Raw genomic sequence first — 27043 nt, forward strand, 5'->3', positions numbered from 1 at the left:
GCTGAAAACAGATGTAAAACACAGGAAGCTGACAAAAAATTAAAGTATTTTAGAAAACGATTGATTTGCACCAATATTCAGAAGGGGCATGTTGTGGAACTGAAAGCACCAGGTAAATCGTCACACTTGTTTGGGTTTGAAACATGAGAATGTACAAGATAAGGAGAGGGCCACGAGCAACAGACTGAGGGCTGTGTTAGAAGAGAGGAAAATAGACTGCTCTGTCCTAGTATGAGAAATATTTTTGGTTGATCTCTGCTGTGGTCAGAGTATTCTCCAAAACAACATAAAACAAACTTCAGGAAGATATCAGGTTTTCCCTCTGCCCTGGTTCTCTCTACAGTTCCCTAATGATCAGAGTATGACAAACGTGCTAATAGCCGTGGTGTGTTTGTATCCAACTGCAGAATTCATCCCAGGGCTCCACGGCCATCACACAAACTACAATTAGCTGCTCCCCCAGAAATTTTTGAATAGAAAGGAAAGGGTTCCTGCAGTTCCCAGGGAGTACTGTGATAGTTTTCAACAACAAAGAGTATCCAGGTATTGCTTGCAGAGGTGTTAGGGCACATACTTAGACTGTAACTTGCAAAAGAGCAGAATTTTTTAGCTAAAATGTGATGATACCACAGTGACTTCGGACAATTTATGCCCACTGGAGCTGTGTCCTGGGACAGTGCCTTTCTTTCCTTATTGGTTTTTTTTAGTAGTAGGATTATAGCATTTACTGCTATCAAATACAGATATATATATTTTTTTGGAGACCTTATTAAAAATAAATAAATAAATCTCAGAACAAGTAGTTTAGAGAAGAAAAATTGTATTCCTATCAGTTGAACCCAAAGCCAGACTTGTGAAGTAATATTAGCATAAGACATTGCGCTGGAACAGCTTACACTGGGGCACAATTGGCACAGTAAGACCAGTGCCAGCCTAATGCCAGTGAGGGATCAGGCATAAATGCGCAAAGGGATCTTTACCTCAGGCTGACGAGATCTCACTGTTAGGTTCTGACCAGCAATGGCTTCACCTCGGCTAACAGGAGCAGCTGGTGTTACTACGGGGCAGCAGCTCAGCTCCAAAGGTATGAAGAAAACACCCACACATTCCCCAACAGCACGACATGGTGCTCTCAGCACTTCTCACATTTATTTGTCAACCCAGTCCTTTTTCCTCGGAGACCTCCCAAGATGTTGAAGCCAGCGCTCGAAGAAAATTTTGATCTGTTTCTCTCTCTTGCCCTTTCTTTGTGTTCCCGAAGAGGACACATTAGCTGTTTGCATTAGGGAGAGATTTGTGGCCAATGATTCAAGCCACATCTGCTGAAGTAAGGCTTTAATCATTTGATTTCGGAATAACCCTAGTTCTCATGCTCTGGCAAGAAAGTCATTTTTCAGCAGAGTCCAATGTGCATGTTTGAGAACAGAGTATTTGTTTCATTTGTAACATGCCCGCCTTTATGATGCAGAGAGGAACTAGTAAACCAAGGCTGAAGACCACACAATAAACAGATGCAAAATTAAAAGTTTATAAGGCATACAAGACAGATTTAACCCTTTTGCAGTCATACCACTGGTACACTTTGCAGTCCACATTCTCACAGTTGTCCAGTTACTAGATGTAGGTTAATTTACTGAGACAGGTTGGCCTCTTAAAAACAAAACCAAACCAAACCAAACAGCACCCACACACGTGAAGTTATATACATGAGGTAAAGATGAAAAGAACAGAAGTAAGCTTCACACAGAGGGGTACTGTGTGTCTTAGTAGGAATCTGCTCTGAGCACCAACCGTGGAGCAGCCAACAACACTGCACACACAGAGGACACTCACTGAAGGAAACAGAAAAGGACACGACGCAGAATAACTCAGAGGAGTCAGTCTCACTGCTGTGAACTTGGTGTCATCACCAGGTGGCAATAAGGCACGTAAGACGTGTTTTCTAGCCTGGCATTCCCAGCTTTCCAGATTTTTTTTTTTGCCTTGGGACTCAGAGCACTCATTTCTCTCTTACATGCATTCTCAATTTCATTAATTCAGTGAAAATAATGTTGCTTTAGTGATAGGCCACAGTCACATGAGAACAGCTGAACTTCACAGAATCTCTTGATAATTAGAAACAAATTATGACTGGGTTCTGTATTCAACAGAACGCCCCCAGAGGGGTAATAGAGAGCAAACACTGCAGATGTGAAATACTGTGGTTTGCCCCAAATTATAGGAATTTTCACTCCAAATGGGATTTCCAATAACTCCATTAAGGTGCTAGAAATGCACTGTCCACATTAGACAAGACAAAATCTTGTCAGACTCGGAAGTAATCGAAGGCTCTTATAGACAAAGCACTTTTTCCTAAAGTTTTTTCCCTTCCTCCAGGTGACCCTTCTGTGTTTCCTGGAGAACCAATGTTATCTTTCCAACATTTACACTCCTCCAGTTCCCACCTCCTCTTAAATTAGCTGCTGATATTTTTCTAAGAAAATTTCAACGTGCAGCCATTTCTGTCTGATAAAAAGATCAGGGGATTTTGTTGCCCAGAGGTAGGCTGCAGCACAAGAAGCAACAGGCTAGGATCACAGTTTGTAAACTACAACAGTGCTTTTTATTTTTATTCAATATTCACTAGGTCTGCACATATATTAATTTGGTAGAGTTGTCAGGGATTTGGAGACAAATGCTTACTCAGGATGTGGAGCCACATAGATCAGAGGTAGAGTATGCACTGAAAACTCGCACTTAATACAGTGATACACATCTCTAAAAAGCTTCATGAATCACTCTTACAGAAAACTCCTACTTCAAAGATCCTTATTCTTAACCCAGAAATTGCATTCTCAGAAGTCAATATAACCTTAAAATCTCACATGATTATTCTTCAGAGTGTCTCTAAAATGATTTATTTTTCTTTTTGCACATACTGTCCTGAAAAAGTTACAATGGGAAAAAAGCAGTCATCTTCAGTCTGATGCTGAATTTATGCTTTAGCTTGAACAGTTATGAGCCACGTAATTTAATATGAAAAGCAAAGGCTTCTAGCCAGTCCCATAAAATGATGTTTATAATGCTTTGCATCTCATGAAAAACTAGTAACACGAAGAAAACAAGAACTAGCACCAAGCCAGATTCTTGGCCAAATGTAGCTCTCATTGATGCCCGATGGGAAGCTGTTTACAGCGCAGGTTCCCCAAAGGCATCGCCTGTATCCAGGGTCTACAATGCTATAACAGCCTCTGCTACAAATAAAACTTACAGCTGAAACGCAAAATCAATCGAGGGAAAGCATCATGGAGAGAGATTTTTGACGTGCTCAGAGCAACTCAGTGGCACAGGGGGAACTGCACCATCGGTCCCCTCAGCGGAGTCCTGGGGTCAGCACTTTTCTGGATCAGACTTAAACCAAACTAGCTTGGCAAAGCTCTTCTCGTTCAACTGGAAATAAAGCTGACTCACTGTCACCAAAGTAGTAAAGAGCCACCAAGAACATTTAATACTTTGACCAGTATGCCTGGTGACACTGCCAGGCTGGCAGGACAAGCCAAGACTTACACACACCACCCCAGCTGTGTGCTTAAGGGCTCAGTTTGTGAGCCTTCAAAAAATCAGTCCTCACGCTTCTGGCAGCTCACACCAAAGGTGTTACGAGTGAAGGAGCATAGCTCCGAAAAATGAACCATTAATGAGCTGGGATATAGTGTTACGCAACTCAAGAGCATACTGTGTACCAGGCACTCCAAATGACACCTTGGAACAAGATGAAAGACATTTTTGTTAGTGCTCAATTCCAAACAACAACCACTCATTAAAGCGAGCTTCCTTCTGCCATCTCCTTCTCTTCAGGATGAGCAATTTCTACTTTGCTTGACATGACACACAGAACTAACAGTGAAATGATCTCTCCTGTTCTCTGTGCCGCTGATGCACAGCAATGTTTTATGTCAACAGCAGTTATTTGACAAGGTGCCCAAAGGTTTAAAAACCACAGATAGTGTACATGCAAACCGAAGAGAAGTATCCTTGTTTCTTCAGCCATGCACACACCAGAAGGGGCAGTGGCACGTTCTTAAGGAGATTGGCCTAATCCTGTGATTTTCCAGAAGGATTGGTGCACTCACTCAGACTGCTTTCACAAAGCCCCCCTGTGGGTGTGATACAGGAACTACCTGAGCACATATATCTACATATTCCCTCCAACCAAGTTAGCTGTTTCTCTACTAAGAACTGATGCAGAATAGAACAGCTCAGGAGTCTCTCTCTACAGAGTAAACTGCAGTTCATACAAATACTCTTAAACACACTTTTCATCCTCTTTCTCCGTTTAACTTTCTATTAGTGGAAAAAAAAAAAGGTTTAAAGGTAAGGTTTGTTTCACTCGAAGTTTGAGAGGAAGGACACTACTGTGCTGGGATGAATGATGTGGAAAATGAACTGTTATCCTCACTCCATGCGTCATCAAGAAAGTAATATCCTTCTCTATGCCTCAGTAGCCAATTGGTAAAACAGAGTAAGACTCACTGCCTCCCACCTCTTGCCTCCCTTGTCTTTTCAGACAGAAATTCTTCCAAATGAACTTTATCTACCTGGTCTTAAAAAACAACAATAATAAAATCAAACACTACAAACAAACAAAAAACACAACCACCACCAAAAAAAAAAAAAAAACTTTTTCCACTGCAGGCCTTTATATGTTTTAGATGGGGCATTCCCATGTAGGTACTGTCCACGTCACCCTTTGCAGAGGTTAAATCTTTGCCTGCTGTGTGCTAGCCATACCGCACCCACAGCAGGCAGAGCCTCTGAGCCAGACCCCAGGAAGAGGCAGCAGTGACTAACAAGTGAGCAATAGGTTTCTGGAGGGAGGGAAGCTGCTCTGCTGCAGGTACTGCCAGCTCCCTGCAGCCTGCCCTGCCCATGCTCCTTTGATTGCTGCTAGGGTGAGGAAGAATGGAAACAATCGCATCCCCATGATGAACATCATTCAGGGGCTGCAACAGCCCGATTTCTATGGACACCTACTTGAGAAAAAACTTGCAGTTAAGGACAAGAAACTACGGCAAATGCCACGCTACAGAGTTACCACCAGACCAATGCATGCCTTTGGTTTTGTTAATTATTTTCATTGCAGACACAGGGCACACATCTTTAGAAAAGTTAATTCATAAGCAGTTTCAAAGCTCCTGACAAACCACTCCAATATGCTGCTTACCTCTGCCTGCAGCTTCGCCAGTGATCTGAAGACCAGGTTGAATAATATCATCAGTGAGAATAATTAGTGCTTTAAGATCCAAGGGTCTCAAGGTACTTTCACAGAAAATAATAAAACTGACAACATCCATACAACCTATGTGTCATCATTATAGCACATTGCACGGTGGTATAAAAATTAACATTCAGTAAAGTGGATTACCAAGACCATTACTAGAGCAAGCCAGCAATATAATGACAATCTGATTCTCAGTTCCCGGCACTGTCTGGGCTGTGCTGCTTCCCCCGTTGCGCAATTACCACGGAATCCTGCTTGTCCTCACTGCTGCAGAAACTGAGGAGAACTGCTCAGAAACAGAGTTCGTCAGAGATAAATCGAATAAGTTTGTTTCTGGTGAAAATTCAAAATGCCAACAAAAAAAATCCCCTTTGGCAGAGGAGATATTTACATTTGGAAACATTGCCAGGGGATCGTATGGGAGTTATAGCTTAGGCCCAGGAAAGCTGACGATCTGCTGCTGAATGACTGCATTCTTACCTTACCTCAGTTTTACTTTCTTAAGCAGGCAGGACTCACCAGAGTCTTTGGTCTGGGAGGCAGTATGAAAATATTCATACTGGGGAGCCCGGTCCCAAACAATATAATGTGAAATGCATTGGAAGCAATTTGACATTTTCTAAAAGGAAGCACACTCCATTTCAGAACGAAGTATTGCAGATCTCAGAAATGAGGACTGAAAACAAAACAAAACAAAACAACACTTTCAGCAGCAAATACTTCCTCCCACTCCCAAATGACTACAATTACAACAAAATAAACATTTATTTCCCAAAGAGTCGGATTTTTCTTGACCAGCATTATTACTGGTCATTTAAGCCAATGTTTGGGAATGAAAATGGAAGCTCTACACCTTAAAAAGAGCCATCATTTTAATGTAATGTTAAGAGGATGCCACAATCCACTATTTTTCTGATCAATGCCACGAGTTTTTTCTCCCTCAGCCTTCTAGTACCCTGGATCCTTTTGCCTGTCGTGTCCATGTCCTGCACTCTGTTTCATATCAAAACTAAACCCTAGGCACAATGACAGCACAATGAAGCCTTGATCAAGCACTCTGAGCTCTACTGTAAATATATCAGATAGGATGAGATCTTCCCATTTGCCCTCTGTAAGCTCTGGATCAAGTCCAGGACAAAGAGAAGTTTATTAATGCACACACATTCCTACTAGCCTTTGAGCTCTTTGGTAAAAATTGTTTTAAACAGGCCCCTGTAGAAACTGAATGAGCAGAATTCAAATATTTACATCGAACAACAGAGTTAATTACACTTCAAGACATTAGTAAGATTCACTGTGCTGCAACCTCAGCAACATACTACAGCAAACCAGCAACATAAACCATTTTCCGCAATCTGAGGCGGGCAGCTTTCCATCTGGGTTTCAGCTAAGGCAGGAATGTTTCTGTCTACAATAGAACCTCACTAATCAGCACTTCACTAATCCACACATTTTATTAACTTCGCCAAAAAACTCACAGCCTCTCCCTGCCCCTCAGCAAAGATTTAATAGCAGAGACCTCAAGCAAAGTCTTTCATTACCAAAACACATTTTTTAGGCAAATGTTACGTGTGTTTGAGTCAGACATTACAAAGCACTTTGATAAATAATTTGAGCAAAACTAGAGTTGTCAAAGAAAGAGATGGATCTTGTGCATATGTAGAGAAGAAAACCCAAGGCAACCCAGAGTTGCTTCTACAAAACAATGTTTTATCAAAAAACACTTAATCCTCAGTATCTCTCGGGATTTGGCTTTTTGTGAACAAAATAACACGCACAAATGAAATTTACTTCCTTCCAAGTTAACACTACATTTGCCCACTTACTTACTGGCTCACAAATTCAGAAACTTTCAAAGAAGTCTCCCTCCAGCCACTTCTGACACTTCATTCTTCCTTTCGGATAGTAGTCAGCATCCTTTAAATGTTAGCCAACAGAAAGAGCAGAGCCAACAAAAACACATAACCATTCGCTGGAACAAAAAGCTCTGTCCATCCTGGTTTCTTAGCTCTGTGTTTAGCAGCCCTTCATACCTCTCTGAATTGAATCATATAATTCAGCCCATTAGCACTTAAAGTTTGTGGCTACAGCAGCTTCGTGTTTCAAGCCAACCAGATATTATCCACATGCCATCCTTAAAAATGAAACTAAATGATTACACATCATTAATTATCCTTCCACTTCCAAGGACATTTTTGAACTAGTGAGAAGATAACAAAATATACCAACTTGATATTGTTGTTTGTTTTTTTTTCTCATCAATTATGCTTGCTATTAGTATAGAATATGAATAATACAATTTATAAATTATGTACACGCATTTATAGAGCAACATAAGGAAAATTCATATACAGAAAACCAATAAATTGGATGACATTTATATTGATCCATTTCTACATTTTTGTATGAAATATTTATTCATTTAATTACACATAGAAAGCAATGCCATTTAAATACTACAAATGCTATTGAAGTTAATCAGACATTTCCAACAGTTCCATTACATCTATTGTTTTTTTGACTTTTTAGTTGCAACTTCTGTTATGAATCATGAGATTAATATTAGAAGCATGAACAAGTACATGCAAAGAGCATAGCTTCCATTATTTTCTTCATTCCAGAAAACCAACTATAAAAGCTACCTTCATATATAAGAAACAGACAAAAAAAAAAAAGGACTTAAGTTCTTATCTTTTATCATTATGTTTGGAAGTGTAGGTAGATAGAAATTATTTTTTTTTGCTTTATATATTTTAAGCAGTGTATGGCTAAATATTTCTTCACTGCATTCCCCCATGCATTGTGACCAGCGCACAGGCCAGAAGGAGGTGAATGGCTCCAGCCATCAATAATTTGTAAGGCTGTCTTTTCAGGTCATCAACTTGAGCTGGAAAATCATACATACTGAGAGCTGTATGTTCATCTAAAAAAAAAAAAATACTAATGCCTGTTTTGCAGCAGATAGGAATTCAAAACCCCAGGATTTACAGCTTTGCATGGAGTCTCAGCAGACCGGCCAAGCACTGAATATGTGCACAAAGACAACAGGCAGAATGAAAGAATACATGATAATTAGCTTATTCTCCCACCTAAATCAAACAATCCAATGGATAAGAGGACAGATTTATCCAAAATACAGTTAGGCGCCCTTTAAAAAAATTTACATGTTCAAGAGACTTTGCTCCCCAGGTAATGCTCCAACTTCCCTCAGTCAGAGGGACTGAACACATGAGCCCATGAGGACCCTGCCAGCTCCACTCAGCCTGTGACCAGATTCAGACCTCACCAAAACCTCCTCTCCCCCAACTTCTGTGGTGTGCAAAACAGAGCAAGCTTTCACAAGTTCTTTCTGGAGTGCCAGATCACAGTTGCAGGCGAAGGTATGATACAGACCCCACATATTGTCCTTGAGAGCCAAGGAACACCAGAAGGAGAATCTCACAGCAAGCAGATGAAGGGGAGGAAGCTGGGATCTCACAAGTTCAGTCCAAAAGCTACATACACCCCTGCTTCACGTAACACCCTCTGTCCTGCTGCAGCCCGAAAGAGCACTGACTGTGGATGCTCTTGCACAGGACTCATTTAGAGAGTACGTCCTTAAATTATTATTTGGTGGACAAAGAGCAGGTAGATACAGCCAGAGAACAGGCCATCAGATGACCCATCCCCATTTGGCTCTGGACTCCTCACAAAACCCTATTTCCTCGGTCTGGCAAGGTTCAGATGGATACATCATACCCTATTCCTCCAAAGCTCTCAGCCCTGGCAGCATTCCTAGCTGCAGATGCCTTGTGCTGGATTTACAGCGAGAAGCACCACAAGCCTCAGGAATATAATAGTTTGTATCTGTTAATGATCTAACTCAGTTTATTACACAGACCGTGACATTTTAAATTAAATTATGCTCTTAAAATAAAGCATAGAAGAAACTTTAGTGAACTTCAACTTTAAGTGAGACCAATAAGAGCAATCCTTCAAGCAGTAGTGCTGTCATATGGCTGCACATTCAGTCATTATTGCCATTTATTCTCTAACTCAGGATTTCTGTTTGACCCTTGCAATTAGCTCAGTAGGTCAAAATTCGAAAACACCACATTGCATTTAAAGATTTGAATGCTGCTTCTGTCCTTGAGAGCTGAAGTGATGTTGAGATGTTCAGACTTCCTAATCAAGATTCCCCTCGCCTTCATTTGAATGAGAATGACACTGGAAAGACAGGCTCTGGGTAACACTCGTGGCAAGATCCATACACCCACTTGTATGCCATTCTCAGCTTCCCACTAATATTTACTGGAGAATATTTTGATTTATTCAGATAGATACCCTGAAAAACACCCAATTCACCAGAACAGATGTGATACTGCTACAGGCTTTGACGCTGCACATCTTTACCAGCCCCAAAGCCTGTGTTGTCTTAATCTTGGAAAACTATTCTGCTCATTGCCTCTTCATCTGAGCTGTATTTGAGACCAATGAAGGAGTAAATCCTTCCATGTACCTTTGTAATCACAAGGGCCAATGTCAATCATAACTTTATCTGAGTATGGAGGGATTGAGCCAACATGTCTTCTTTCCTAAGGCAACCTGCTTTGCATCCAACAGAATGAGAGAAACATACCCTGCACTGTCATACACGAGGAAGTCCACCTCTGGCATAACTGTTTCAATCAACTGCATCACACAGGGCATGATGGGTATGGCAGAGACTTCCTCTGTCAGAAGCAACTGGCAGTCCTGTGCAAATGCTATTAAGGAGAAGATGAAACCAAAAATATATCCACAGATTATTTCTTACATGAAATTGTCAACCAATGTACCTGAGGAACTTGCAAGCTCCACTTTCCTTCTGAAATGCCAATAAAACCACTTCTCCCACCTTATGGATTACACTGCATTTGTTCTCACGATTCCAAATTATATTGTTAGATTTCAGTTAAATTTAGGCGGAGGAGGTGTTAACACCACGTGATGCATGCCACCAAGCAAGCTGTAAGCACGCAAACACCTACCTATAAACATGCAGATGACTGATGTAAATAACCATACGCACATGTACAAATTCCATTTACAAAGAGGCAGACCACGTCTCAATCCCACAGTCTGCACAGAGGTCTACTCCTCTTCGTACCAACTCCCACACCACTGGGAATTTCTAGATATGTTCAAACTTGAAGTCAACCCTGGGCATGCTTTGACACCTGAATTTTTTGGCCTAAGAGAGATCTGTACTTGCACAGATACCTCCTCAATCTCTTAATCCAACGTTTTGTTTGAAAGAACCAGTTTATTGATAGTAGCCAGCAAAAAGGATTATTACACTTAATTTAAATGTAAATTAAGAGCCTTTGGAAGAAAATTGTTTTATATTTGTTATTTTTATAAAGGAATTCAATAATACCAAAAATCAGAGACAGACCTAGCACAGCTCATGAATTTTGTCTCCACAGACTGATTTTATTAGGTCTTTGTCTCCACCTACTGTTTGGAGGAATACTACTCGTAACTCCTTCAGGGACACAGAGTGAATATACTGAATACCTTTCTCATTATAAAAACATCTATTCCATATATATTGCTGTACTTTACCAATTGTTACCACAGCTGCTGTTAAAAACCTAACATTGAAAGATAATCACGTCTTATTTTATTTAGAAGAGAAGAGAACATTAGCCCACAACTATTGCAAAGTGGCAACTGTTATGGTTTTATGGAACACCCTTCCTTCCGTACAAGTTTTGAAATACAAAAAACTCTGCTGAAAATGTACGCATAAGAGGTGATTTGGAAAATTCCTGAACAGGAATGAAAATTAAAATCCTACACAATATTTACTTTTTTTTTTTTAAATGACCAACAATCATATTTTGAAAAAATCCACAGTTCGCAGTCTAAACCTGCACAGGCTTGTGAACATTCTCAGGTGTAAACGCAAAATGAATGAAACAAAATAGTCTTAATTAAAATGGATCAATCTGTCAAAGCCTGGAAGAGATTACAGACATGTCTGATCTGTGGCTGCTCTATACTTGCACTTCCTAATCTGACAAAACAAAACGCAAGTTATACAGTTCTTCTAAAGATAGATCTTTTCCTGGTACTTTAGCACTGTCTGACTACTTTCTCTCTTTCCCGTCACTATACTTCTGGATAATCAGAAGCCAAAATAAAGCTTTTCCTTGCAACAGTCTGGGGAGGACAAGAGCTAGGCCTGCTTGAACAAAAACTGGAGAAGCCCCAGGAGTCCATTAAAAACGTGATTGAAATTGTCAGGCTGATGGCACAGTAGCAGCCAACCTGCACAGTAAGGGGGCACAGATGCACTGCAGGCAATTTGGTGTTTTTATTTATTCAAACCACATGATGTTTCCAACCCTCAGAATGTGTTCAGGCAGCAGATTGAAGCGTGCCAGAAAACTGAACCTTGAAACATGCTGGTATTGGTGAATAAGCTCTTTCCGAAATACGCCCTGGATGGACCTAAAAATGTACTTGCAAAGATGCATATGGGAATCATTTTGTTTTCACAAATAACTATCTTGACTGCATGTTGCAGAACTGTGAGGGCTTTCAGCAATTTTCAAAACTGTCTGTAGGATTTAAATAGCAAGTTCCCTATTTATTACTGTGAAAAAGAGGATATGGACACCAATGACTGAAAAAATCACATTTTAATCCCTTTCTTCTCTGAGTACGCAATTATATCGAATATTCTAACTCCACCTCAAGAACACACAGACAATAAAGGCTCTTACAGAGTAGACGGACCTAAAAGTATCAGACTCAAAAATTTCTTCCGCTCGGCTCCTAATTACCCTCAGGAAGGTTGGTACAATAACCACCTGCAGATTTCATCTAAAATAAACAAATAGTTTTATATAAGAAATACTAGATGTTACATATGTATCCAAGCTGTAATAGTACTTGCAGTTGATATTACTTCATCATTTGTTTTTCATCTTCACTTGAGGAAGCCTTTGGGCACTCCTGACACAAGAGGGACAGGAGAACCCCACAAACAGGTGATGAATCTGGCCATAAGCAGTGCACGGGGGACCTACATCCTCCTCCTCTGTGTCTGAAGCAGGCTGAAAGGAATCCTCGCACACCTCTCCAGCCTAACCCACAACAGACAGCCATGAGGGTAGGGAATTGTGTCACCAGGAATGTCACGGCTTGGCCAGATGTGCACACTCAAAAACTTACTGAAAGCTTTTATGTACCCTGATAGATTGTTTTCCTGAAGGAGAAAGCTTTGCAGCTGTAAAGCAAATAAACTTAATTTAGCAAATACTCTCCCTCCAATGCTTATTTACACAGACACAAATGCACATCCTAAAAATTGTTTTAAACCATAAGCAGAAGCTCCAAAATGGGTAAATAAAAAAAGGTTTGATAATATGCAGAAAAGGCATGTCCACAGCAAGAAAGCCGTCTTTGCGTAACAACCCTAGAGGACACGATAGGATATGCCCAAGTGCATACCCTTTTGTTCTCAGTATAAATGGGACAACCCCCAACAGAAGTAAGCTGTGTCAGAAGCAGTCAATCTTTAGCCTCTGCTGGGCAGATGTGCTGTTGGGGGCAGGACAGATGCCAGGATGACAGAGCAAAACACTTTGGGCTTATTTTCTTTGCTTCACATGGTGCTGTTTTTATAACCTCACTAATATTGTCATTTGTTGAGCTCGGGGATGAAAGCTGCATAGAAATTGTCAAACAGGATCTCACCAGAGGGCTTATGTCCATCCCTTTGTATCAGAAATAACAGGCTATACTTTCCGACAGATGTGCTAATATTCTGCAGGAATTGGTCACAACAATGACTGTGCCAGCACCTGCAGCTTCAGAGGAAATGAGCCCTAACGGAATAATAATGGCATATCTGGCCATAAAAGTCATTCCTTCCAAACTTTTCATTTGCTAGTCAAGGAATACTTTACAGCAGAAATGTTCAGAAACAAGAGACTAATTTGAAGAACAAGTGGGCATAAGTCACTCATATAAACCCAAACGCACACAAACACAGCCATATTCTCTCAGTATCACACACGAGACCCCCAGTGGTATCTGTTAGAGGTTTATCCACAGTCAGCGAGCCACCGTGAGTTGTACTTGTCTTCCCAGCCAAAGGATGGTCACCTCTGCCCTACGGTATAGATCTGAAGAATAACATTTAATGAGATTTAATTCAAAGGTGTCATCATATAAAAGCATGTGCTTGGTGAACAGCTATATTTCTGGCTTTTCTGATTCCTCATAGCAACAATTCCACCAACTAATTCATGCAAATAAAAAGCACTTTTTGAAGTACTATTTCATTATTTACTGAAAGAAGGGAGGAAAAAAAAGTCTTCTTTGAAGTGAAAGGCACTGCCATCCTGGAACTAGGGAAGCTTTGGTAACTATAGCAACATTATAATTTTTATTATAAATTTTAATAGATAGTTAATTTGGCAAATCACATGCTGGAATTCAAGCCATTTTTTCCAGTAAACCCAGACTTTTCAATACATGAAGCTATTCATGTTTACTAGCAGTTGCCTCTAAAGCGCTCTACAACATAGCTACCTTCCAAACATAATTTTCGTATCAGCCTTGACAAAGAAAGTTTGATAAGGGATTCTACTTCTGCTATTATTGCCCTTGACAACATTTTCTTCTTCTGAAACCAAGTGAAGTGTTTGCAAATGTTCTTTTTTCTTTTATTTTTATTTTTTTAAGAAGACAGAACAGACAATGTTCAGTGGTGACTAACTCATACACTGTTAAAGTAGTTCAAATACTTTGTCTTCCAAATCTTGATCAATGTCCAAGTTATTTTAAAAGTACATAGCTGTATGGATAGGAGATTAATGAATAAAGTTGGCTATGAGCTACAACAGAATGCTTTATCAGGATGAAATTCACCTGCAAAAGACTCTGAAATTCACTGAAGAAGGTAAGACTGCTAAGCAAGAAGAAGCATGCTGTTTATTACTAGTGAATTTGATGAGGCATTCGGGCATGGAGACTTCCTCTATCACTGAAAAATAAGCTGCATTCCTCTCTTGTATACTACACACTGCAAAAAGCTTGAAAACAAGCAACTATCTCAAAAATCCAGATTTTTCTCAAGATAATTAAGATGAATCTTAAACATGACAGACTGTCCACCCATTCCAACCCATTCTACCCATCCAACCCATTCCACCCATCCAATCGCTTTGCTTTGTGGCCCAGCACTACTCACCCAGGAGGGTCACTACATGGTGCAGATTACAGCAGCCATCAAGACTGCTGCTTCCCAGTGAATTTCAGCTCCAGATTCATTCTTCACGCAGAAAATTCCATGTTCCCCAAGCATAATGTTATTCCTACTAAATCCAGATGGCAGTAGTCACCCTGTAGTGTTCAAACCCAGATTTCCTCGCCCCTACTGCTAGCTCCTACTCTTGAGATTAAGGTTTAGCAAAACTCTGGTAAGCCAGACACAAGCTAATTAAAAAGCAAAAAATACTTCCCAAAGAGCTGAATGTCTCCTGTGCACATGCAGAGTCAAGAAGAGCCAAAAGTCATCAACACACTTGATGTCAACACATGAACTGCTTACCTTTGGGAACACCTGTTCTGCATGTGGCCTCAGAAGAACCAACAGCTTTGAATACTCTTACCTTGCACTTTTTCAAAGCCCATGAAAGTACAAACCCCCACCAGTGCTCAGACATCACCAAGTAGCACTTCTCTTTGCCTCCAGATCCAGCTCAAACCCAAACTTTTTCCTTTCTTCCTGACATACAACATAATAGTTCAGCCACCACCTTCACCTGATTTTTCCCTAGTTATGTTTAACAAATACACATGTAGGTTTAGTGACTGTATTTGTACTCCCTTGTATCATGGAACCAAATTTTTCTTCAAAATTACAGTTATAGCTGAAGCCTACCTAACGCTGTTATAGTTGGGTATATTTATTTATTTACTGAAAAAGAAATCTATTTAAAATTTTTCTGCCATACAACTGGAACCCTTTGGTAACTCAGTAGATTAACTGTCCAGAACATTTAAGATAATGTAACAAAAGGGAAAAGAAGCTTTGTCTTCTCATTTTTGCTTTATCAGATTGTGAAGAACATGTAACATTGCATGCAGTCCTGCTCAGCAGAAAAAAAAGATACCACTTAACACTGGTGCCCCACATTTTGCCTGATAATATCAACCAGAAAGAGATCTGTAAAATTAGACAGTAGCTACTAAACGGACAACAAAAAGGATGAGAAAAAATACATAGAAAAATCACAAAATAAGAATCTGTAAATGGCAACATTAACACACACTCAATGGAAGTGTTAACGAAAACAGAAATTAGCCTATTTAAATCTTCTCTACGGCATCTGACAGCGAAGTACATTGGTCTACTTGTATACAGAATACATTTTATTGATGCAACAAAATAAGGCAGTTAAAACTACTGAATTGTTAAAAAACAGCCTTAAAATGTCATCCTAGATCTAATGAAAGAATCAAAATTAAAACGAATGTTAAATCCTCATACTTTTTTTTTTTTTTTTTAAAGAAAAGAATCTAGCTCTCTAGTCGCAAGTACCTATTCCTAGATTGCAGTCCCCATGAAGAGATGCAATGAGATCCCTCGGGTGGAAATTTGGAATAGCCAAGAATAAAGAAGCTTCTTTGTTATTATTAGAACATGGAGGATATTTGATAAGACATGGAGAAAACAGCTGTTGCCTACATCATTAAAATACTGTTGAATGGCCAAACAGAACCTGCATGGATTAATCATGGGGAGAGGTGCTAAAAATAAATATCCCTCTCACATCAAGAGTAGTGGTAAGGTAATAGAGCAAAAAGGATACAAGGCACTCTAAACTAAAGAAGGGAAAGCTCTCAGCTCAATTAGGCGAGGCTTCAATTAGTCCAAGGAAGTCATCAAATCAGCCGTGATGCATGCTCAAATTGTAAAAGCGAGCACAGTTACTGCACCTTTTCTCTTTTAATGTTCTCTCTTATTTACCTCATTTCAGTCTCCTCCTAGACGCACAGTTGCTACCATCCTTGAGTTACTACACAAGTGGAAACTATCGTAATTATCAGAAAACATATTTCTTCTTTTCTTTATCTAGCACCCATAGCTAGGGCTGACTATTATGGGCAGAAAAAGAAACTAAATTTAACCCCAGACAGAAGCAGCCACTGGGGAAAAAAAAAAAAGGAAAAGAATCTTTCCAAAATGTAAAATCCAAACAGAAATGAAAGACAAGCCTTAGTGATAAGCCCCCAAACCAGGAGAAATCCTACTGCCAAGCCCTGAGGACTGAGTTGTGATGGCAACCATCACTAAACCCTTAGCAACATCCAATACCAAGGTAAACTGAATGTGAATAACGGAGCTAAACTTCAAAGGATACGTAGCAAATGAGGTTGTTTCCCACATACCTGGAGTCTCAATTATGGAACAATTAAGTCAATTAGCAGGACACTGAACTTAGTCCTTTTGTATGCAGGCAGTCAGGATCACAAAGGCTGGGTGTCACCAGTTTCCCCAGCCCAATAATACCAAACAGTGAGGCTGCTACCTGATAGCAAAATGTCTACATCTGCCCCCTTTTCCAGTGGAACACAATTAAAAGGAAATCATAGTAACATAACCCACAAATGACAAGATGTGGCTGATGCGTCCTTTAGTCTGTTACACATTGTGGAGGAACGGAAGGTGCCTGGAGCAGTCAGCATAGGGAGAAGGGCTTCCCCACACTGTCAGTGTTATGTGCTTGGCTTATTTCTTTGTGCAACAGAAACCCTGCTCCAGTTAATGGGACAGGTGATGGAAACTCCCTGATCTTTGGTCTGAGAGTTTACCTCTATACGTAATTAGAAGCACCATCATTAAAGTTAGTGCTTAAAATTGCAGGCAGGAAGCAGACACACAACATATTCCTACAGGGCTACAATGCACTTTATGGACCATGTAAGAAAGCCTGTACTTAAACCAAATCCCAGATGTGTCTGAAAAACAGTTTGCCCGCTTCTCCAAATTAAATCTAATCCACCTACCAACACAAGTGCAGATAATAGAACTAAATGTAGTTTTTATCTAGTAAACAGGCAGTTTCTCTGCCTGGGAAGTGTTTATGTGATTATGTCTGACAAGTCCTACTGAAAACACCAGGCTTCCAGCAAACCACGAGCTGCAGAGTTAGAGGCCCAGTCAAACAAACCAAGTGTGAATGATGCAGAAGAGCTAGAAGTAAACAAATTGGAAGGTAAAAGGTGTTTCAGACCAGGAAAAAAATGGCTTGTTTGAAGAATACAGGACTCAAGGTACTATTAATTCCCTTTGTTCTCAGCATTATATTTAATATCCTAGCAAATCCAGTAATGATACCAGACAAGAAAATGATGATGGGTTCTGAACCAGCACTGTGGTACTTACAGGCTCCAGCTCTGTGCATTCATTTCAGATTACTTGTCCAGCTTCAGGCTGCGACAGAATGAGCTAACCACAGCTGAAACAGAATCTGCAAATTTCCTTTACATATTCTTCTCCTATACTACCACAATGCTTCCCTGATTTATTGATCCTTTCTTGGAAGCATCAGTGTAATACACCTCTGAGAATCAATGATTACCTCCCTGTCTCTTCCCCAGCACAGCCCACACGCCCAGCAAAAAGCTGCATCTTGCAATAAATGTTTATGTTTGCTTCCTTAAGGACCCAAATCCCATATGATTCTTCAGGCTTGGATTGAAATTCCAGTACTAGATCGATTCCCCCACATCCATTGGACTTCCTCAGGTTTCCACAGAGGCACAAGGCATAGCATTAAGACTCCAGGTACTAGTTTGTACATCATATCACGTTTTCATAATTTTTAAATCTGTATTTATAGCTTTAATTTGTCTGTGAAGTAAGAGTCTGTAAGACCTACTAAGCTCCTAATTTATTTTGCCACAAGAACTGCTTGGCTGCATCCTGGAGGACTGAGGTTTAGGCCAGATGACCAAAGTGATCCCTATGATGTGTAGCCATTACAAGTTTAAAATAGCAGCTGTATTAATTTCACCCTTACACCCTCCCCCTTTTCCCTAGGAGAGTTTTAAAAGGGGTTCTTTTTAAAAGTGGTTCTAAATTGCAATGCAAAATCGGATAACTTTTTATATGAGACCCAATATATTTTGGTAAAATGCAGGAAATACAGCAACTAGAGCTACAGAAATTCTGTGGCTTCAAGCAGAAGAAATGAACAGAAAGGTCTGCACAGCATACGCTTTAGATGAACCTTGCTGCCCTTCTCTAAAGATACTGTACTTTCACAAAAGGTGCCATTTCGGAGCAGATGAGGTTCTTAAATTTTCTAATACTGTCCTCTTAGGGGTATATCAAATCCAGACCAAAAACTTACCATGCTTCTCTTCTGACAACACAAACAAAAAAAAAACCTCGGCTAGAAATTAATTCAAATAAAGTGCTGAACAAAGTTCTAGTCTACCACCATTCCCCCTAAAAGTTACTTTCTGAGACAACCTCACAGATATTATTTTGATCTGTTGCCCCATACTTGTGTTGAAGTACCAGTTACTCCTGCACTTGGTATTTCAGTTCCAGCAGCACCCCAGTCACCAGCACTGTGAAGATCAGCTCAACTAAAAGACTTTTCCCTACTACCTGGAACTCCAGGTACAAAAAAGGAGGTGGTACTCTCTCCTGTGGAGTATAAGTCCTGTTTAATTGCACCTTCACACCTATTTACTTCCCCAGAAGTGTCTGGGTATGCAACACTCAGCAGAATTTTAGAAGTTAACACTCGTAGGCTGATTTCTGCCATACTTCCTGAAATTATCTATCCTAACTGTGGAAAACAAAATGCAAAGAAAGGGAAAAGGACCTTAAGACACGTTCATGCTTTCTTTCTCTGCGAAGATCAGTGGAGTTACAATGAATGTAAAGAAAGCCCATTATATCAAAAACTGAAATTCACAGCAGTAATGCAAGCTTTAGGCCAGAGATGCCACAGGCATTACATAGGGGGATGTACAGGGACAGCTTCCACTTGGGTAATGAGCTGCTAGAGTTTATACCAGCTGAGGATCTATTCCAAACGCTTAAAGGATACTGCTTCCACTACTAAAGCCAATTACTAGGGTTGTGCGCTTTGCAGCTTTTTTTTTTTTTCAGTAGGTTCTTCTGCCAAGCTAGGAAGTTAGGCTATGAGCAGCTAGTACTCCCAAGACTAACAACCCAACATGATTTTGTTCTCATACTTGAGTCTCCAATGTGTACATTTGTAATACAGAACCACTGAGAGTAAGACTCACAAGTTCCTTCCCCATGCCTACAGAAACTTACCCACCAGCTTGAGAAAATGACCTTTGTTACAATGGGATTTACACTGGTGTCCTTGGAAGCAGCAGATGGTCAGGATGGGCTGCTGCCATCAGCATTTTTTCCTTTAGTCTGTGAAATTATTCATATAGTCACCTCAACAGCGAAGGAGTTTTCTCAGCTTCAGAGCCAAAGCACAGCAGTTACAAGATGGGACAAAGGAGCAGTCAAGCAGTAGTCTTTAAAAGATATTAAAATGGGCTGGACTTTGTGGTTATATAACAGCAAGAAACCACTATCTCAATCTGAGGTATGAATTAAATGCTGTACCATATCAACAGGAAATATGAACACATTTCCTTTAATTATTTCCTCTTGCAAATCATTCCCCATAGGTCTCAAAGGAAACAACTGATGCACCCAAAACAAGTTTAGTTTCTTTGCTGGCCTGTTTAAAGAAAACGCAAAACTCTTGTCATTTTTTAAACACTGCTATTTAGACAAAATTTCTTCCTTAGAGAAGTTCAAGTGCTTTACCAAGAGGCTGGTCTCTTTTTCTCCACCTGTAAAAAGGGACTGTGAGGCAGAGGAGGAAAAGAAAAACAAGGGCAGCTTCACAATTGTACCCAGGTCTCCTTCTGAGTCACCCTATTACACAAACTACTAAGCCTCTGCCACAACACAAGCCCAGCAAGCACACTAACCCGCAGTAGAGCCTTCTGTCCTTTGTGTGGTATCTTATACTGTAGGTGGTATGAAGTGAAAAATACATCTAGAAATGGATGCACATTCAACTGAGTACTTTTTGACACTTCAGATACATGTTCAAACTGAGTTATGTACTGCCAATGTGTTTCCTGTATGTATAAAATATTTATGATCTTGGTCCTGCAGCAGGATGCTTTTCCCTCCAAAAATTTCAGCAGGCTGCAGGATTGACACTCTTGGCTTGAATTGTTGGCTCATATGCTACCTTATGTTCGTTTTAATTGCAAAGTATTCTTGCCTAGAATGACACGCTTGTGTCAACACAGAACAGACTCGGTGCAAAAATCAGAATGGAATCTGAAACACTCTGTAGTGTAGAAACATTAGAATCCGTGAGCTTGGTTTCAAATCCTTCCAGGGAGATGCTTTCTGAGAAGTCTGCATCTGGTTTTCTAATCCCACTGAAGTCTGAGAGTATTCAGATCAAACCTTACATTAAGCCCCTTCCCTAACAAGCACGGCCAAGACGAACGAAATTAGGTTTGCCAACATATCCCTGGAGAGTGCAATGCTTCTCTGCTGTAAAACCCACATGCCATTTTTTGTGAGGCTGGTAGGGGTGGTGTCAGATTTAACCTGAAAGGAAAACTGAAAACAAATCTTTTAAGTTTACAATCATTTAAAATACAAACAGCTTGGCAAGGCAGCCATTCAAGACAATTTCTCCTCAAATAACACAACAGTCCAGACAGACAAGGCTGATTGCAATTAAATGTACTAGCTGAAAACAAACAAACAAAACCTTGATTTGAGGTGTGAAAGTCCATTTAAAAAGTGCATAGAAAATGCCATGGAGACTTCTGGATTGATGGAATTTTGGAATCATACAGGAATAAATTTAACCTAATCAATGTTAATAAGGACTTTTTGGTTTTCCTTTTAAAACAATTCTAAAGAAGGTGTCTTTGCTTCCACAGAACTCTGTTGGTTTCATCTTTATTAAATCTGATGGGACATCTCCCACAAGCACAGTAAAAAAATATATATTAAGCCCAAAGTCAAGTGATGTTCTTTTCTCAGCCATGGGAGAAATTTTCAGTCTAGTAAATATAACTTCAGAGTGAAATAAAAAAAAAAATGAGAAACTAATCAGGGCCATGAATCAGTCTCACTGGGGAACAACTGGGCAATGCAGAACCCAAATCTAAATAGCTATCAATGTTAGAAATCCAGCCCAGGGATCTGACACTTGCTGGTGAAACTTCGTACCAGATGAAAAGACGCTTAACAGGATAGACCATTTTTTGCTGCCCTCTGCAGGGTAGCACTGAGCATTGCCATCTACAGCTGAGGCCTGGTAAGTGATAAATAAGCTCACAAGATAAATTGTTTTTTTTTCCCCAAACAACCTTTACAATTTACTGGTCTATTGTTGCTTCACTAATCAGCACTCAATTTATATTTATTAACATTGAATTTATAAGTGCAAGTCAGCAGTTTTACTCCAGCTGATGAGTCGGTTACAATCAGGCTCAAGAGTTCTATTCCCGTTTTCTAGGTTAGAAAAAGAAGCCATATCCAAACCTAAAAAGCTGGACATAGTCAATTCCCTCTTCTATTCTACAGAGGTAAGCGCGTGTTCTAACACAGGACTCCACTCCAAGAGCAGTTCCCCCTCTCTCTGATACAATACACAGCAGTCCACATAACAAAACCCACCAGTGCCTTAGCAGAGCTAGAGCTTTCCTCGTGTGCGAGGAAAGAACAGAGTGTTAGCCTGTGCTTTCTGTGTATGCATGTACTCTGGATGCATGCCGAAGTAAGTTGCAATGGAAATACTACTCCTCAGAGCACTCCATCATACAGGAATAAAAGAACAGGCCCTCTTTGTTGCAATCCAACCAGCAAGCTTCTGCTCTTTACTCCGGTTGTTTGCTACGTACCGAGATTTAACCAGGAACTCCAGGGTACCAAAAGAAAAGTCTCTTCCAAGCTTTTACTTCTCTGCTCTCAAGGAGAAGATTAATGAAATCATTCACTTCGTCCTTCCAAATTAATATGGAAATTATTTTAGTCTCACACATTGGATGATTTAAAAAAAAAAAAAGTCTTCCAGTGTTAACTCCTTGCTTGAGAATAAACAAGCACAGGTACTGTGCTTCAATATCGAGCAGTGTCAAAGTCATCAAGAAGTTCTTGAGAGAGAAGTGATGAATGATACATGAATATTAGAAGATTATTGTTTCTTAGGTGATCAGTAATTGAATCCACTTACATATTTCATTTGAGATCATTTCCTTTAATTCCAAAGCAAAGGCAAGGAGGATATGGTTCTCATTCCAGCTATTCTCTTAGAGACATTATGGAGTTATTTTGTGTTCTCGTTTCCTCATTCGTCAAACACAAATAACAGCAAAAATATCCACATCTATCATGAGCCTTACCTCACTACTGTCTGCAGGACACACCAAGATTATATAACCATAGATATTTTCTTTGTCATTACATATCTGATGTAACGTGAGGATGTTACAAAGACAGCTGTGAGACTGGAAGATAATATGCCTGTATGCAAGAAGGTCTCATGTGGAAAAACCTTTGCTGGGAGACAGTCAAACACCCGGCATTCCTATTGCGTAAATAAACTCCAACTATATGTCCGCATACGTGTTATAAATGTGACATATATTTTGCAAATTCCTTCGTATTGAAATCATTAAAAAAAAAACAAACAAACAACAAACCAACTCATTTTGCATTTGCCACATCTGATTCTGTCAAACACGAATATTAGACATGGAGTAACAAACTACAACACAGAAGTTGGAAGGAGGAAGAGTTTTTAGAACTATCTGAACCAATTTGATAACATCAAATGGAAAGAAAAGAAAAGCAGAAGTTACATGGCCAGACATACAAGTATCAGCACATCAAAGCTGGCAAAGCTTGGCAACCACGCTGAAGTTTAGAAATTAAATACTTCCTCCCAAACAATTAATTAGCAACAACCTAGATCTATATAATACAAATTGAAAGTAGTCCAGAAACACACTGACTGCGTGCAGCTAGCACCTGCACTCTGGGTCCCCGGGGTCAGGTGTGGTCACTTAATAAACACCTCAGAAACAGTCTAAGATAAACTTCAGAGATGGTGTGGCATTTCGGGCCTTAGGCAGAACTCTGCAAGCAAGCCAAATGGCTTGACACAACTTGGTGAAGAACACAATCCAACTCAGAAGCCGTACTTAGTTCTGATCTCATTCATCAGCATCATCAAACTGGCCAATCTCAGTCACTCTAACCGGCAGTGTAAAAGCAAGACTAGCCGCGTGGTGACAACATGGGTTGTACAATGATTCCTCTTGCAAGGAGTATGAGACCAAAAGATTATTTTCCTGAAAGCTTCCGCAGTAGAGATCACCAGCATCTAAAGAAGATGAAAGAAAAGACGTAAACCATGAAAGATATTTAGAAAACTAGCGGTATTATGCAGCAGATTATTTTGCACTTCTACAGCATTTTCCAGTCAAGAATTTCAGTCTGATCTGCCAGCACTCATGAATTAAACCTAAAAACAAAGCAAACAGAAAGCTGAATTTGACAACGTCTTCATTTTAATGAAGGTTCCTGCCACTGAGACAAAATAGTTTTCTGAAAAGCTCAACGATATACCTGAATTCAGAACATCTAACACCAGCTCTTAAAATGTATGCAGTTCTTTTCTCTCCAGGCACAAAAGGTCCATGAAGCCATTTCCCTTATTTCCCCCCTTCTCCACAACCACGTCCCAAATTAGGATACCTCCAAGCCCTTTTAAGACTGGGTCCCTGGACAGAAACAGAAGGGTGGGGTTCTATGAAAGCTACCTCTGAACAGTATTTTCACTAGCCTAGAATTAAGCCTAATAATTGTTTATTTAACCAACCTAGCACAAAAATAGAGCAAAGTCCTTTTACACAAGCAAAAGATTTCTAAAGAGCAGACACTGAAAGGCCAGTACATCCACTGGCCAGTTTTCCAGTAGCACTGCAGGACAAACTTTAAAAACGCTTGCTTTCAATGAAGTTAAAATGCCATAAAATGATCAACCAAGCATGTTTTTGATTTGTAGTAGTCAACAACTCAGGCACTTGGATTCTGTGTTGCAAGCACTCAAGTCCCATAATCACAGCTTCTTTCAACTAAATTTGTGAGCATTTGAAGAGCATAAGCTACATGTCAGGATGACTTAACTGAATACAGGAAAAGATAAGAACTTGTGATAGGTCCAATAAAAAATATATAATAAAAAAATCAAAACATTCCATAAATTTGAACAGACAAGAGATTTAAATGACAGCCCAGAATAAAGAGGGAAACATACAAAAAGGAATTAGCACCCATAAAAGAATCAGTCTTTTTCTCAGGTTACCCAGTATGAAAAGCAACTTCTATGTTCCCACTATTGCTATATTGCAATATATATTATATTGCAATATTCCCAATATTACTATATTTATATTCCATAAAATCATTCTGATTTTATAGAAGGTTGCAAAAACTTTCCCAGTTCATTCTGTTATCAACCTATGGAACTGGAATTCAACAGCCATTTATGGAATTAAAATAAACAGAGAATTGGCATTTCCTATACAAAGGACGAACTGTGTGTATTTAATTCCAATAAATTCATTCACAGTAATGAGAAGAAAATGGAAACGGTTCTATTCTGTGTCCACAAAGACACAGCAGGTTATCGCTCACTGTTGGCTAAACACCATCCAGTTGTTTTATCCCAACACAGCCTGGCCTGAGTGTCTCAGTTCAACACGAGTCACTGTAAAACAGATTACAAACCAGAGGATTAACATGACTCTAAAGATATAGATGAAAGTGCTTCTATCCATTGCACTTTTGTCTGTGGGACCGATAGGAACGTTGTCAATTACATGCACAAAGACTTCAGAGAATCAAGCTTCAAAGTAAAATAAAAAAAAAACCAACACCCTCAAATCAAAAAAATACCAAAGAAGCAAACAAAAAACCCACCATACAACATAGAAAACACCTACAGCAAAAGCAACAACAAACCATATTCAGAACAGAGATTGAGTGCTTGCACTGCTCCACGCCCAAAAAGCCCACACTCTCGACGGACATTATGGCTGGATGCTAGGAGGGAAGGAGAGTTCCTGAACTTCTCTCTTCTGATTCAGGATAACAAAGATGCATTACAATAGAGTGCTAACTTCTCCAGAGAAACTCGATACACATACACAATTCTTACCGTTTCACTCCTTAAGAATTCAATTGCTCAAGCAAGATTTACATGTGAACTTGACAACATTTCCTATAACTCCTATATTTGGCAACAGAATTATATGTTACAAATCCATGAGGTAAATGTAAACATAAAATGATTCAAAAAAAAAAAAAAGAACATGGAGTTATTTTAATACATTTTCCTACACAGCACCTACTTCCACATACTCAAATGAAGCACAAGTAAATTTGTACTCACCATAAGGATTACTTTCAGAGTCCTCCAATTCTTTATCCCAGTCCTCCACCTCATACACCAAAGCAGTTTGCTGCTCAGGAGAAGTAACATTCTCAAGCATATTCGAGATTTCACCATCGAGGTCTTCTAGGTCAGGCTGTACATAATAGCCAACAGGAGATCGACTGACATCATCTTCATAGGGAGAGATATCAGAGAATTCACTTTCTTCAGAGTCACTGTCAAGAATACGTGGAATATTCTTCCGCAAACATTCTAAAAACAAAAGAAAGCCAACAGAGATATTTAGGAATTAAATGGGAACAATTAAATGCTTAAGATGGAATAATTTGGCCAGGTGTGTGAACGTGCTTTTTAACTAATGGCGTAATTACAATAGATGCTATTTCAAGTGCTTCTTTAGGTTTCAGATGCTCGGAAATGTCAGAAACAGGCGTACATCACAACACTAGCTGAAGTAAAGATTTTCCATAAACTCTTGTTGAAACATTATTCTTTAAACCAGGGCAGAGGAGCCAGCAGACCTTCTTCACCACATTCATATCTAGGTATTTATTTTTTAAAATTATGTTGAAATGCTACCGCTTTGGCTTACAAAAAAAATAATTTTTTTTGTACTATTGATTAAACACACTCATTCATAGGCACAGACAAATATCTACATGAAAATAGTTTAGCAAAGTAACTCAACAGGCATTTCCCATGTATCACAAAAAGGTTTTAAGTATCTTTCCTCAAGCAGAGTTCCGTTACTCACCATCTGCTTTGGTTTGCCCCAGTATTATAGGCTTAACTTTTCTGGGCTTCCAGTTCATAGTTTCCCTCTTGTCAGGAAGTTGCTCCTCCTCAAAGTTTGTGCATTCAAGGGAGGCAGCCATCACCTACAAAAAAGTTTTAAAGAATTCGGTTGCCTCTCATTGATTCGTCCAGCGAGGCTCACGCTACGCTCGAGGCTACTGTATTTGCAAGGCTACTGTATTTGAGTGCTCTGGAGTCCTTGGAGACGACCTGTTTGTTCCCTTGATGAATCAGAAGTTTTAAACCAGACAGGCTTTGATTTCAGAAAGCAGATCTGCCAGGGCTGGATCTTTCTGCTGCTGCCATCAGTCACACCTGGCAGCAGCCACCACAGACCAGCTAGTCTCCTCAGTCACAGCAGTAATCCTGCTGCCACTCTGAATTTGGGGAACAAGGCCCAAAACTGACATAAAACATACCAGTTGGGGAACAGCAGCAGATAGTGAAAGCTGCTAAC

The 27043-nt window shown here is 39.8% G+C and overlaps 1 protein-coding gene across 4 annotated transcripts in view; it reads right to left on the reverse strand.

Annotated features, from left to right (window-relative positions):
- Positions 1-27043, reverse strand: part of COPRS (coordinator of PRMT5 and differentiation stimulator) — a 62478-nt gene that overhangs the window by 35005 nt on the left and 430 nt on the right. For 2 of the 4 annotated variants that reach the window (XM_083805448.1, XM_083805449.1), the window contains exons 2-3: positions 26546-26669; positions 25789-26043 (exon numbers count right to left, since the gene is read on the reverse strand). In XM_083805448.1, the coding sequence (XP_083661574.1) occupies positions 25789-26043; positions 26546-26669 (379 nt within the window). Of the gene's footprint in view, positions 1-22571; positions 23716-23735; positions 25105-25788; positions 26044-26545; positions 26670-27043 lie in introns of those variants that run through there. The other 2 variants (XM_083805447.1, XM_083805450.1) reach the window with 2 other exon arrangements.

This window comes from Anser anser, assembly GCF_964211835.1.
Source record: "Anser anser genome assembly, chromosome: 19".
Taxonomy (NCBI): domain Eukaryota; kingdom Metazoa; phylum Chordata; class Aves; order Anseriformes; family Anatidae; genus Anser; species Anser anser.